Here is a 12,920-nt window from a genome sequence, read left to right on the forward strand (position 1 = left end):
GAAGGCTCTCAATATTATTTTCGGAGAACACAGACTGGTATTTTGATAGTGGCTGCTCAAGACACATGACAGGCAACAAACGTCTACATAAGAATTACAAACGGTGCACAGTTGGGGAGGTTACGTTTGGGGATGGGCAGAAGAGTTAAGTCGTAGGTAAAGGGACACTGATGTTACCCGGCCTACCAGATCTGAAGAATGTGCTACATATAGATGGTTTGAAAGTAAATCTGATGAGTATCAGTCAGCTATGTGATCAGAATATGATTGTGAAATTCACTAAAGACAAGTGAGTGTATATGATACTTTCGACAAGTGTATCCTATCAGGAGCAAGGTCTTCAGACAACTGCTATCTACTTCAAAAGCCATATCAATGTTACAACACCACTTGCAACATGACAGAAGTCTGGCATCAGAAGCTTGGGCATGTTAACTACAAGAATCTAATAAAAATTATCGAACTTGGAGCTGTGAGAGGGATACCCAAGTTAAAAACAATAGAGAACAAAGTTTGTGGCACTTGTCAGAAGAACAAACAAGGACGAGCATCTCACAAAGTTCTATAGGATGTTGTTACCACAAGAAGCCTGGAACTACTGCACATGGACTTGGTTGGTCCTACACAAGAAGAAAGTATGTCAGGAAGCAGATATATATTTGTTTGTGTTGATGACTACTCCCGATTTACCTGGGTTGAGTTTTTAAAAGATAAATCAGAAGCTTTTGCAGCGTTCAAGAAGCTGTGTCTTCAATTTCAAAACGAAAAGGACTATCAGATTGGCAGAATTATAAGAATCAGAGGTGATCATGGAAAGGAATTTGAAAATAGTCATTTTGCAGAATTCTGTGAAAACCATGGGATACATCATGAATTTTCAGCACCAAAAATACCTCAACAAAATAGAGTAGTCGAACGTAAGAATCAAACTCTCCAAGAGATGGCAAGAGCTATGTTGAATGATAAGAAACTTCCAACAAAATTCTGGGCAGAAGCAGTAAATACAGCCAGTTAAATTCTGAATAGAGTTTATCTTCGTCCAGGTTCTGAGTAGACACCGTATGAAGTGTGGAAAGGCAAAAAAACTAATCTCAGATATTTCCATGTGTTTGGAAGCAAATGCTACATTCAGAATGACAAAGAACAACTGGGAAAGTTTGATGAAAAGAGTGATGAAGGAATCTTTTTGGGTTATTCCACAAATAGTCGTGCCTATCGTGTGTTCAATTCATGAACTGAGAAAATAATGGAAACCTACAATGTTGTTATTGATGATATTTGTGAAAAAACATCTAGCTATAAATCTCAAAACAGCCAGGCAGAACCAGATAACCATCAGGCCATCACTTCTAATGAGGATGATATTCAGCAGCATGTTACAACACCTGTTCCAACACCAGCTGCATCACCTAAAGTTGATCTTGAAACCGCCAGACAAATGGAACCAGCAGATGTTGTAACTCAAGAAGACACTACCACAGAATCCAATGAAGACAGTGAAGAAGACAATGATTGGGAACCATCATCTACAGTAAAGAAGAATCATCTAATACAGGATGTGATTGGTAGCATCAATGAAGGAAGACGCACTAGGAACAGTAAGAAAATAGACTATCGGGAGCTGGCAGGATACATGTGTTATACCTCACTTGTAGAGCCAAGGAATGTGACTGAAGCCCTGAAAGATGAGCACTGGATTATAGCTATGCAAGAAGAACTGAATCAATTTGACCGAAATAATGTCTGGACTCTTGTTCCACAGCCAGAAGATGTGAATGTCATTGGGACAAAGTGGATCTTTAAGAATAAAACCGATGACAAAGGGAATGTTACCAGAAACAAAGCAAGACTTGTTGCTCAAGGTTACACCCAAGTGGAAGGGATAGACTTTGATGAAACCTTTGCCCCAGTAGCTCGTCTCGAATCCATCAGACTAATGTTAGCCATTGCATGCAGCATGGGATTCACACTCTATCAGATGGATGTCAAAAGTGCCTTCCTAAATGATTTTCTGAATGAAGAAGTATATGTTGAGCAACCAAAAGGGTTTGAAGACTATCAACATCCTGATCATGTGTTCAAATTACAAAAAGCTCTTTATGGGCTAAAGCAAGCTCCCAGGGCCTGGTATGAACGTCTCACAAAATACCTGCTTGAAAAGGGTTATCAAAGAGGAGGCGTAGATAAGACCTTGTTTATTAAGAAGATCGGGTCTGACATTATGGTTGCCCAAATATACGTTGATGATAATGTTTTTGGCTCCACATCACAGGGTCAAGTTGATCAATTTGTGTTACACATGCATCAAGAATTTGAAATGAGTATGGTAGGTGAGCTCAGTCAGGAGAACAACAAGATGTAATGCAACTCCTAGACATTGTCTATCAGAAACCAAGCAGAAAGCCCTTGAAAAGGTTGAACATGATGTGATTTGGCGCTTTCCTTTCCCACCATTTTCAAAGCCAAAAATAGGATTTCACAACATAGACCCATTTGAAGTGAACGGTAGGGGGTAAAAAGAAAGTTAAACACTAACGGAAGGGTTGTCCGGGGTGTGTAAAAGTAGGAGGGGGGTTTTTGGGAAGTTTTGAAAATTACGATGGGTGAACAGTAATTTCCCTTATTATTATTATTATTATTATTTTCTTTTTATAAATAATTTAACAAATAAATTTATAAAGAAAAATAATCCACATCAATGCACATGCTCAGCACGCAACACTCATCTGGCCAACACTCCCAGCCTTAATTTGCCCAATTCCTCCGTTCCGAAACCCTAATCCTAACCTTCTTCTCCAATGTCTTCTTACGATGGCTATCCATCCCACAGCTACAACCCCTCTGCTCCACCGCTACCGCCGGGAAGCTCCGCCGCTTCTGCGCCGCCTCCTCCTCCTCCCTCAGCACTAGCGCAACCGCCAATGCATCCTTCCCCCACAGCGTTCCCCTATCAGCCTCCGCCTCCCCCGTTCTCCCATCAGCATCCGCCTCCGCCTGCACCGTATGGCTACGCTCCATCGCCGTCTTTCCATGGCGGCGGTGGTAGCGGTGGTTTTGGGTACTTTCCTCCGGGCACGCACCCTGAGATAATTCGCAGCTTCCAAGCCGTCGATCAGGATGGGAGCGGATCCATTGACGAAGCGGAGCTTCAGGCTGCGCTTTCCGCTGGATACCAGAAGTTCAGTAGCCGCACCGTTCGGCTGCTCATGTTCCTCTTCAAAAACCCCAAGAGCCCTTCGAAGATCGGTATAATTTTGTTCTTTTTTTATTTGCTGCTGTTCTTAAGGTTGTCCTTTCTTTTAATGAATTTTTGGGTATTGATTTATTTTGCAGGTCCTGCTGAGTTTGCATCTCTATGGAGTTGTCTTGGCGAGTGGAGGGTAAGTCTTTTTATTTTTCATTTTTTATTTTGTGATTAATTGGATGTTCATAAAGAAGAAAATTTTATTTATCTTTATCATCCTTGAGCTAGAAATTCGGGAAGGAATTAGTTCAAATTTGTCTGTGTCGACTTTTACCATTTCTTGTTGTTTCATTGTCAGTTTATTAAAATATAAATTACCTATCTTTGTATGTTCATGCCTTCTTTTTAGCAATAAGAAACATGGTTTAGGGTTTGATGCTTTCACATTTAAATTCAAAATAGCGTTGCTTGTTTGTTGCCAAGCAGTTGACAAAATCTATATGTAATCTGTAATCTCTAACCACATTATTTATGACCCATGAACACATTTTTCTTTTTTATGTGTTTGTTCTTGGTATGACTTAATTGAGGCATGTTCTGGAAAATTATTGTGTAGACCTGGTTTGTTGCACACAACGTTAGATGTTTGCCACCTTGCCATGGACTTTAAGGTGAATGATTGATATTTATGTTTATTGCCACGTGGGGTGTATCAAACGGTTTGGTGCAACATACTGGGAGATATTTTCATCAGTTATGTTTCCTTATCCATTAAATTATGTGTGTGCTATTGATGCCCATTATTCAGCAATATTGTTAATTGTTATGATCTTGTTATCTGAAACATAATCAGGAGCTTCACAGATAAATGTCAGGATGGATTTTTGAAATATCTATCAAGTTTTGTTTCATTTATGTTGTTCCCAGCCCAAGAATCTGTTGGTGTCTTTCACTAAAAAAGTTACGTTAACTCACTGTCTAGTTTCTGGCACTTGTATAGGTTTGCTTTACATGTGCTATCTAGTTCATCTCTCAATGAGTCAATACTTGATTATTTGATATGCAACAGGATTATGCTCTTTTCTGTGTTTAATATTGTGTCTTGGACTTCAAAGATCATTCGTCTTTTGTTTCTTTCGAAATCTAAGATGTTACTCTTTAAGTTAAATATATTTATGAACTTATTGTTTTGTTTTTGCCTTGTCCTCTTTTGTTCTATTTTATTAAAGAAGTTACTCTTATGTTGTTCTTTTAGCTGCTGCCAATCTAAATGATCTGTGGTTGGTTTTCTCTCTGTAGTCAAAGGATAGATGAATGTGGTTTTACATTAATTAAAGAACCATCATACAAATTATGCTTTGCAATTCAATCTCACTCAATCCAGATTCTTTTACATTAAAGATTTTTGACTAATAATTAAGTACATTTGCATAATTGTATGTAGTTAGCTCAGTCTTAAGTTCTTAACTTTGCATTGCAAATTGTTTCGGTGGATTTTCAATTTCATTTTTTTTAAACATTGTGATTTTTTAATGATGCATTATTCATATAAATTCTTTATGATCAATTCTTTATATTAAAAAATGTTATCAAATTCCATGTTATTATCATTAATTTCATTCCTGTGGGATTGGTAGGATCGGCAATCTTCTTTCTTTTTCGGTTTTGAGCTAAGTTTGGTTGCATAATCTTTTTCATTATAGGTTCTTAGGTAGTGCCTTCCATTTTCTCCACTAGACAGTATCTTTTGCATTTGTTCACTCAAAAGAGTTTCTATGTGCCAGAATCAAGATCTCCATTAACTTGTTTTTACTTTGCAAAATAAAAATCTTGGCATATATATTTTCAGTTCTTTACTTCTATTGAAGCTTATCCTTTTTCTAAATGGGTGACTTTGAACACCTACTTATATATTTTTGCAGGCTATCTTTGAAAGATTTGATAGAGATAGAAGTGGAAAGATTGACTCAAGTGAATTAAGAGATGCCCTGTTAAGTATTGGATATGCAGTTCCACCTTCTGTACTTCAAGTGTTGGTATCTAAATACAATGATGGAAAAACTGGAAAAGGTGCTCTTAGCTTTGACAGCTTTGTCGAGTAAGTGATTTATTTAGTATGTTTTTTTTAAATGTAATCTGTCAACTTTTGATTTCCATTATATATATTTTTAGTAACTGATTCCCTGATATATTTCATTTGTTCTATTTGCAGATGTGGGATGGTTGTGAAGGTAAGTAACTGAATTTTTCACGCTGAAATGCTTTGTACCTTGGTTGCCTTTTTTTTTTTTGGTAAATAAATGGTACTAGGTTTGTCTAGGTGTCTTGATGTCTATATAAGTTGTTCTTCTAAAAGTTGTATGATTTCTGTTCTTACAATCTTAATTGTTTTCATTTCCATGAAATGCTGAATAGTTTTTTTTTTTTTAAAAAAAAAATTAGTATAGTTAAACAGCTTGAATGCAATCCAATGAGAGGTGTTAGATTAGTATTTGCTATCAACTTCTCAACTCGCCGAAAAAGAAAGAAAACATTTGCCATTACAAGTTACTAATTGCTATTTTATACTAATGCATTGTGATAATTCTATCATGCTAATTTGATGAATAATAATCTATGATAGCAATTTAGTCCTATTATTTTTACTCTTTTGTAGGGTTTAACAGAAAAGTTCAAGGAGAAAGACCCTCGATATACTGGTTCGGCAACCCTCAGTTATGAAGAGTTCATGAAAATGATAATTCCATTCCTTGTGGCCTAACTTACGTTTGGTTTGGTTGGTATAAAACAACTATTTGCTGCCCCTGAATTAAGTTGCATTGTGTATATATTCTTTATACATCAAGTATTGTACACTATTTCTACTCTTTCTGTATAGCCTTTTAGTTATGTGATAACAATAATTATTAGTTTTGGTGACTTGCTTTAGTTGTGCTTTATTATTCTTACATGGTTTTTTTGTGTATATAGCCTTTAGTTGTGCTTATTCAAGTGATTTCTGTTAACTGATTTGTCACCTGTTTTTCAACTAATGTTTATTTAAGCTGAGTTATAGGCTTATAGCAAAAGGGATTCTGACCTGTTAAGTACAAGATCTTTAAATATGTTCCTGTATATTACTGAAAATTCTGACGTAGACCATGTATATTAGACCAAGCCTTTTTATGGATTTGTTATATGACAATAAAATCTATGATAAATGGTTGTAGATGCATAAGTTTTGGCATGTTGTGGCTGTGCATGAAACCTATGAGATCAAAATAAATCTTTTGGATTCTTCACTATACTATAAATGAGCGGTTCAAGTTCAATTTGATAAAAAGCTTGATTTTAGTGGATGACTACTTTTTGAGATTGATTAATTAAAAGCTTGACATCTCTATTTTTTTTTTTTCCTAATATCAAAAAATGAACTCACAAAATTGTTTTGATAATACTTGAATAATCTTGTGTATGGGCGAGATTTTAAGAACACATCAATTTCACAGGGTTTTCCTCTCCTTATTTTGCATGACCACCAATAACATAAATAATATTCTCTCATAAATTTTAAAATTCTCATATAATAACCGATCACACTATAAATTATAAGTGTCTGATACATAATTGTCTAGTACATAATACATAATTTGCCAAATACATGTTAACTACATAATTATCTAATATTATCTGTTAAGCCTTTTAGCCTGTATTTTATTAACATATATACCTTTAATTACCTTGGCCTGTTTAGTCTTTTAATATCTCCTGGTGCAGAAGAAGCATCCTTGTCACTTCAGGTTGTAAAACAGGTACTGCCTCCTTAATAGTGTCCCTTCAATGACTCTGGGTTGTGTGGTTCAAGGTCTTCATTAGCCTCAATTAATTCAGTCACTTCAAAATACATCCTCATTATCTTCACCCAAGACCAATACCATAAGTTTTCTGTTTGAACGCTAATCCATTGGACTAAATTGTTGGTCACATTGAAAACAGTGTCCTTTCTTTATTTCTTTCTTTCTCTGAATTTGCTCTTAATAGAGTACCTCTTTACTGCCGCTATTTTTGAATTTAGTGGATTATTAATTTATTGTAGGAGAATTAGTAGTTGATGGTACAATAGTCAACACCTCTATTGTGAAATTATAAAAATGTTGATGTTGGACTCGGTCAAAACCTAAACTCATTAAATTATAGCCAGGAATAGTAATCTGGCTTGTCCCTGTAGAATCACGTCATTAGCCACCTATTTTTTAACAATCTGTTATCATCCATATAAAAGAATTAAACCGTGTTGCATATGGAAAGAAAAAAACCTTTGAAATTTCTTTGGGAACAAATAGGTAAGGTTGATCGCTCTTAGCAAATTATGTGGGTCATGAGTTTTCACTTTTCTCTTAATTACACCACTAAGTCATTCACAAAACAACTCAAAGCCTGTTCTTTTAGAACTTCTAGTAATTGTGCCAATAACATCTGAAAATGTTACATAGAATCCTTAACCCAACTTGTTCATAAGTATTTTGCGACAAAGCTATTTGAAAATCTCTTAAGCAATTCAATTTTTAAGGCTTCCCAATTTAGATTCGGCAGTCTTCCTCAAGTTCTTAAACCAATACAATACAGAATACTCTATACATATAAAAGGTAGTGATACTTTCAATTTTGGTTTGGTATTTTTGAATTTCAAAGAAATTTTCCAACCATAGCCAACCACTCAATTGAATTATTACCATTGAAATTGGGTAATTCCACCTTCCTGAATGCTTTTAATAAACCATCTTCATAGTTGGTTGATTGTGTATCCACGGGTGTTGATTCGTGATGAACAGGAATTCTAGAATGACTTAAACGTCTTGCATTTGGTTGGTTTCACAACCTAAGAGCCTTTTCTTTCACTAACACCTGCGACAAGTTTTATCCTACCTCTAATGGGCTCTTTTATGTAATTTCTCTTATTGTACTTTTTTATTGTTTTTAATAACAAAATGGTTTATCCATCTAAACAAATTCATTATATATAAAATTATAAATTACAATAAAAAAATGATTTATTAATAATGGAAAATATTTATACAAATATTTAAATGGAAAAGTTTACTTAAAATCGAAGATAAAGCAAATTAATTTTATTTCTTTTACGTGTGATAAGATATAGAACTTCCCACCTCTAAAAGCTTTATACACCCCTAGAGAAGGGTATGAGTTGGTTAATTGGGCATGCTGGGCCCAACCTGGTGAGTCCGGATCGGTCTTGATTGATCCGTAACTTGCTTGGCTAAAAGTGTCGGTGTGCAAGCCAAGTTGGCTCGGCGAGTCACGAGTTATCCTAGAGAGACCCAGACCCAACTTGGAGCACATTGCCAAGTCAACGGGCAGGGTCAAAACCCACCAGTTCATGGACCGGCTTTATAAGATTTTCAATAAATTTATAAATATAGTGAAAAATGTAAAAGAAATAACCAAAAAGTTAGCTATGATTGCTTTGATAGGCCGTTGCTATGCTCTTTCTCTTAAGCTAGTTGATGTGGGATTAAATAATTTATTGATGAATGGAAAAAAAGTAAATATATATGTATAAAAAATATCTTTTATGCCCTTATTAAGTGAATATTAAACAAATAAATATATTAGTTAATAATATTATGTTATTTGTAATATATTATCATTATTGTAATAATTTAAATTTTTTTATATTTTATAATTAATTTTACAATTAATCTTTATTATTTTTTATTGTTGTTTTTTTACAATGTTATCATTTTATTTTTATTTTTATTATTTTATAATTAATTTAATTTATTATTATTATTATTGTTTTTTGACAATATTATTTTATTTGTAATATATTATCATTATTATTTTTTTTACAATGTCCTCAACATTTTTCTAAATATAATATATATATATGTGTGTGTATGTGTGCGCGCGCATTGTGTTTCTCGCTTTTTTTTTCATGCACATCTTGCAATAAAAACTTAAAATAAGAATTTTCCTGTATATCATGTATAAAAACTTTCTTGTATAAAACACTTATATATATATATATATATCTTCCAATCCATTGTTTTTAACAAAATGCAAAAAATGTTCCAACCATGGAACAAGAACAAACAAGGGAACGGAACTTAAACAAACAAACATACAACAAAAGATAAAACAACCATGTGAACATAGGCAAAGTAATTTTCTTGGCATAAAGAAACAATCATGTGAACATGTCAACAAGACAGAAACAAGTTCAACGTAAGATTAAAAGTAGTGTCTTGAAACAATTTTCTTAGCATAAAGAAACAAACTAAAGAAGCAAATCGGATACATAGTCAACATTATTAAAAAAAATTTAATTTGCATGGAGATGCTAAATCAGGTCAAATCTTGTGCTTGTGTCCTCGATCACTTCTTCAAATTTTTAGGTGCTCTGCAATCAAGTAAATCAAACAAGTAGAACAATCATTCTATGACCAAACAACAATTGAAGCTAAAATGTAAAATCAGCAGATTGGTAACATTCAATAGCCTGGCGAAACAATATTCCAAACTATTGATTGTAGTGAGTTTCCTCTAATAACTTGGCCAAACAACATTCAATCAATAAATCAATCTTGATCAACTTATGAAACAAACATTGTGAGAAAAACTTAATACAAATATTGATACCAGGTGGGGGAAAACAATGATGTTAGAAATATGCGACAAAAGCACAGTATCTTGTTGTCCGGTAAGTTGAAAAAGATTTTCATTTGTGTTTCATTATTAGGCAATTCTTGCAGGATGAACATTGCCTCATCATTTGTCAACCCATCAATTTCAAATATAATTTCACTTAGCAATCTTATCTTTTTGTCACGCTCTGCAAGAGCAACTTTCTGGGCCTCTTCACGGGCTACTTCATGAGCTTTGTGAGCTGCTTCACAAGCTTCTTCGTGAGTTGCAAAATCAGCTATCACTTGAAATCCTGGACCACCCATTTCTACAAAGTTATTCAAACTGACATTTAGTTTATCAAATGATTGGTCCGTTGTTGGCACTTTCCTCTTACAATGCGTTTTTAAGGTACCAGCATCAGATACCATAGGTGACTGAGTAGGATTGGGTTCTTCTGTTGACATAAAAAAAATCATCGGTGATCATTTCAAAGAAAACCCTGTCATCATTCAAATTTATGTTATCATGTTGATGATGCTCTGCATCATCACCAATATCTCCTCCTGCAGTGCCTTGTCCTCTATCTTTTGCAAATACTTAGACAAAGTCATTGAAAAATGAAAAAGATTTTCCATAAAGACCTGCAGCTTCTTTGTGAGCCTATGTTGTAATGAAAAGTATAATTAGTAATACAAACAACACATAAAAATAACAATATAAATTTACCAAATAAAAATTTTCGCATACCTTAAGATACTCGTCATATGCACTTTTATGACATTCAATAGTGCACCATTCATGATTCCAAACAAAACCACTTATTCCTAGTATGTCGGCAATTACAGTGGTTTTGTTCCTAAATAATTTTACTCAAGACTCAATATTGGGGACGGCCTTTAGTGTTGTTAGGGGAATCTTCTCCTTCACAATTCTTTCTTATTGAATTTGGTACCCATTTTTTAACCCATTTTCTACCCTCCAATAAGGATTTGTAGATAACTCAACTATTGAGTCAATAAGCACTCTATCCTCGTCTACAGTCCAAAAATACTTATTTTGTCCCCTACCCCTTGATTGTGATTGTGATTGAGAATCCATATTAGGAAAAAAAAAACAACCTATGATAGAAGAAAACATATTGAGTAAGTAAAACATATTCAACTGTCACACAAAACGCAAATGACATAATTATGAAGTACCAACCAAATATATTTCATGACACATGTTGCCAAAATCCACAATGGGTACAATCTCATAAAAAACAATAACTAGAGGGAAATAAAAATACATAGAAGAACACATGCGCATTATGTCAATATGAAATAGTAGATGTCAACCTAAACGCAACTATTATACATATCGATAGCCATGTCAAGTCTAAATTGTGTTCACTCATCAGTTGGTTCAACAGCTGTGATATTTTCCATATCATCTTCTTCTTGTTCATCCAGGTTTAGATTATCAATTTCATCTTTGACGGGGTCTTCTACCATCTCCCTCCTAGTAAAATTATGTAGCAGGCAACACACGTTGATGATATGTCGTTGAGTGATTATGCTGTAGAAACTTGGGCTGGATAAAATTTTCCACTGATTTTTTAGAAAACCGAATGCTCTCTCGATCAAATTTCTCATACTTGCATGTTTTATATTGAAAAATTCTTGAGGTGTACGTGGTCGATGTCCATCGGCCCAGGCACTTAAGTGATAACGTTACCCTTGAAAAAGAGCCAGAAAATCAGGGCAATTTGCATATCCAGCGTCCACTAAGTAGTAGAAACCTAAGAGATGTAAAAATATATATATTTTTTGTTTTATGGACTGTTGTGTTAGTAATATTAGATATACAAAAAATAATTTAGAGGCACATCTTATTTACCATTTGGAACTCTCAACCCATTAGGCTTCGTTATGGCATTCCTAAGAACTTGACTATCATGAGCTAAACCTTCTTAACTTATGTGTTCTCCGCAAGTGCACGGGTCGCACACAAGGAATATAGTGGTACCTTGTAAGGGGTAGGGTTGTCGAACCTCAGGGACTGGACAAAAAGTACTTGCCCAACACTAATCTCTAGTAAATAATGAATTGATGAGAGGATTACTTCAAAGAAAAGGAAAAGTAAAGAAGTAGAAGAAAAAGGGAACGGATGAAGATAATAGGCAACTGGGTTGAGTGTCAACAACAAGAGAACAATGCTCCGGGATGTTTCCTAAGAACTTAGTAATGCTCACTCGCTCTCAAGACTTACCAGGTACATTCTTAAGTTCCAGTGTGTACTCACAAGAAATATTGCAACTAAGGCTCTCAATTATGTCGAGTTTTGCAAAGATAACTATGGGTTCAAGCTCACCAAGTTATGCCATTGCCTAGGGCAACAATATCTGTGACAATCCACCATCAAGTTTTACTTAAGCAACTACTCAAATTATGCACATCGAGTTTTGCAATACAAGATTTAACACAAGAACAAAAATAACTCCGTAAATCAAGAGAAATACAAGTGTTTATAGCATACAAAGTGACAAAGTTCTCACACCGGGGCACCGTGGCCGGCTAGCCCCTCATGGGTGGGTACAACATGGAGGAGATAACACTAGATCTGAAGAAAGAAGACATGACTCCCTTCTCTTTGAGATTTGCCTCCAATGTCGAGCTCCGTGTGCTAGCACAACTTCCCTTGTGCCTCCAGCTCCCTCCTTGATGCCTTCGAAGGTGTGGATAGGCTTGATCTTTGCTCTCATCAATGTCTTCCCGGTAGAGAAGAAGATCCCAGAACAAAAGATGATACGAAACCCTAAAAACTGGAGTTAAAAAGGGTAGATTCAGGCTCGACACGGTCTGCGCACGAGCGTGTCCAGACCGTGTCATATCGGAGAAGAAATGAGTGAAATGGCATGCCCCTGCCTGGAAGATTCAGTAGAAGAGACACGGTCGTGTCTTGACCATGCAATAGTTTGATACGAGTGTGTCAAGAGCACCCAGCGCGTGTCACCTATTCTTAAATAAAATTGCCTTTGGCCTGTGTTTTTCAGTGGCATAAACACGATCGTGTCCTGACCTTGTCAAGCTTGAGAACACCCTTCTACAAGGATTTCTTGCAGGATCGA

At 35.1% G+C, this 12,920-nt stretch overlaps 1 protein-coding gene across 1 annotated transcript; it reads left to right on the plus strand.

Annotated features, from left to right (window-relative positions):
- The first annotated feature begins 2,713 nt into the window (after positions 1–2,713).
- Positions 2,714–6,112, plus strand: LOC120276545 (probable calcium-binding protein CML48). The gene is made up of 5 exons (XM_039283311.1): positions 2,714–3,246; positions 3,334–3,380; positions 5,107–5,282; positions 5,397–5,415; positions 5,841–6,112. The coding sequence occupies exons 1-5, from the start codon at positions 2,799–2,801 to the stop codon at positions 5,943–5,945; spliced, it is 795 nt and encodes a 264-aa protein (XP_039139245.1). The 5' UTR covers positions 2,714–2,798; the 3' UTR covers positions 5,946–6,112.
- The last annotated feature ends 6,808 nt before the right edge of the window (positions 6,113–12,920 follow it).

This window comes from Dioscorea cayenensis, chromosome 14 (assembly GCF_009730915.1).
Source record: "Dioscorea cayenensis subsp. rotundata cultivar TDr96_F1 chromosome 14, TDr96_F1_v2_PseudoChromosome.rev07_lg8_w22 25.fasta, whole genome shotgun sequence".
In the NCBI taxonomy this organism is placed as follows: domain Eukaryota; kingdom Viridiplantae; phylum Streptophyta; class Magnoliopsida; order Dioscoreales; family Dioscoreaceae; genus Dioscorea; species Dioscorea cayenensis.

What these genes read in the sequence shown, in the direction of transcription:
- LOC120276545 (XM_039283311.1), top strand. Translation starts at nt 2,799, where the DNA reads ATGTCTTCTTACGATGGCTATCCATCCCACAGCTACAACCCCTCTGCT. An exon ending in CAAGAGCCCTTCGAAGATCG is followed by an intron (nt 3,247 to 3,333) that starts GTATAATTTTGT and finishes TTTATTTTGCAG; the next exon opens with GTCCTGCTGAGTTTGCATCT. An exon ending in GTTGTCTTGGCGAGTGGAGG is followed by an intron (nt 3,381 to 5,106) that starts GTAAGTCTTTTT and finishes ATATTTTTGCAG; the next exon opens with GCTATCTTTGAAAGATTTGA.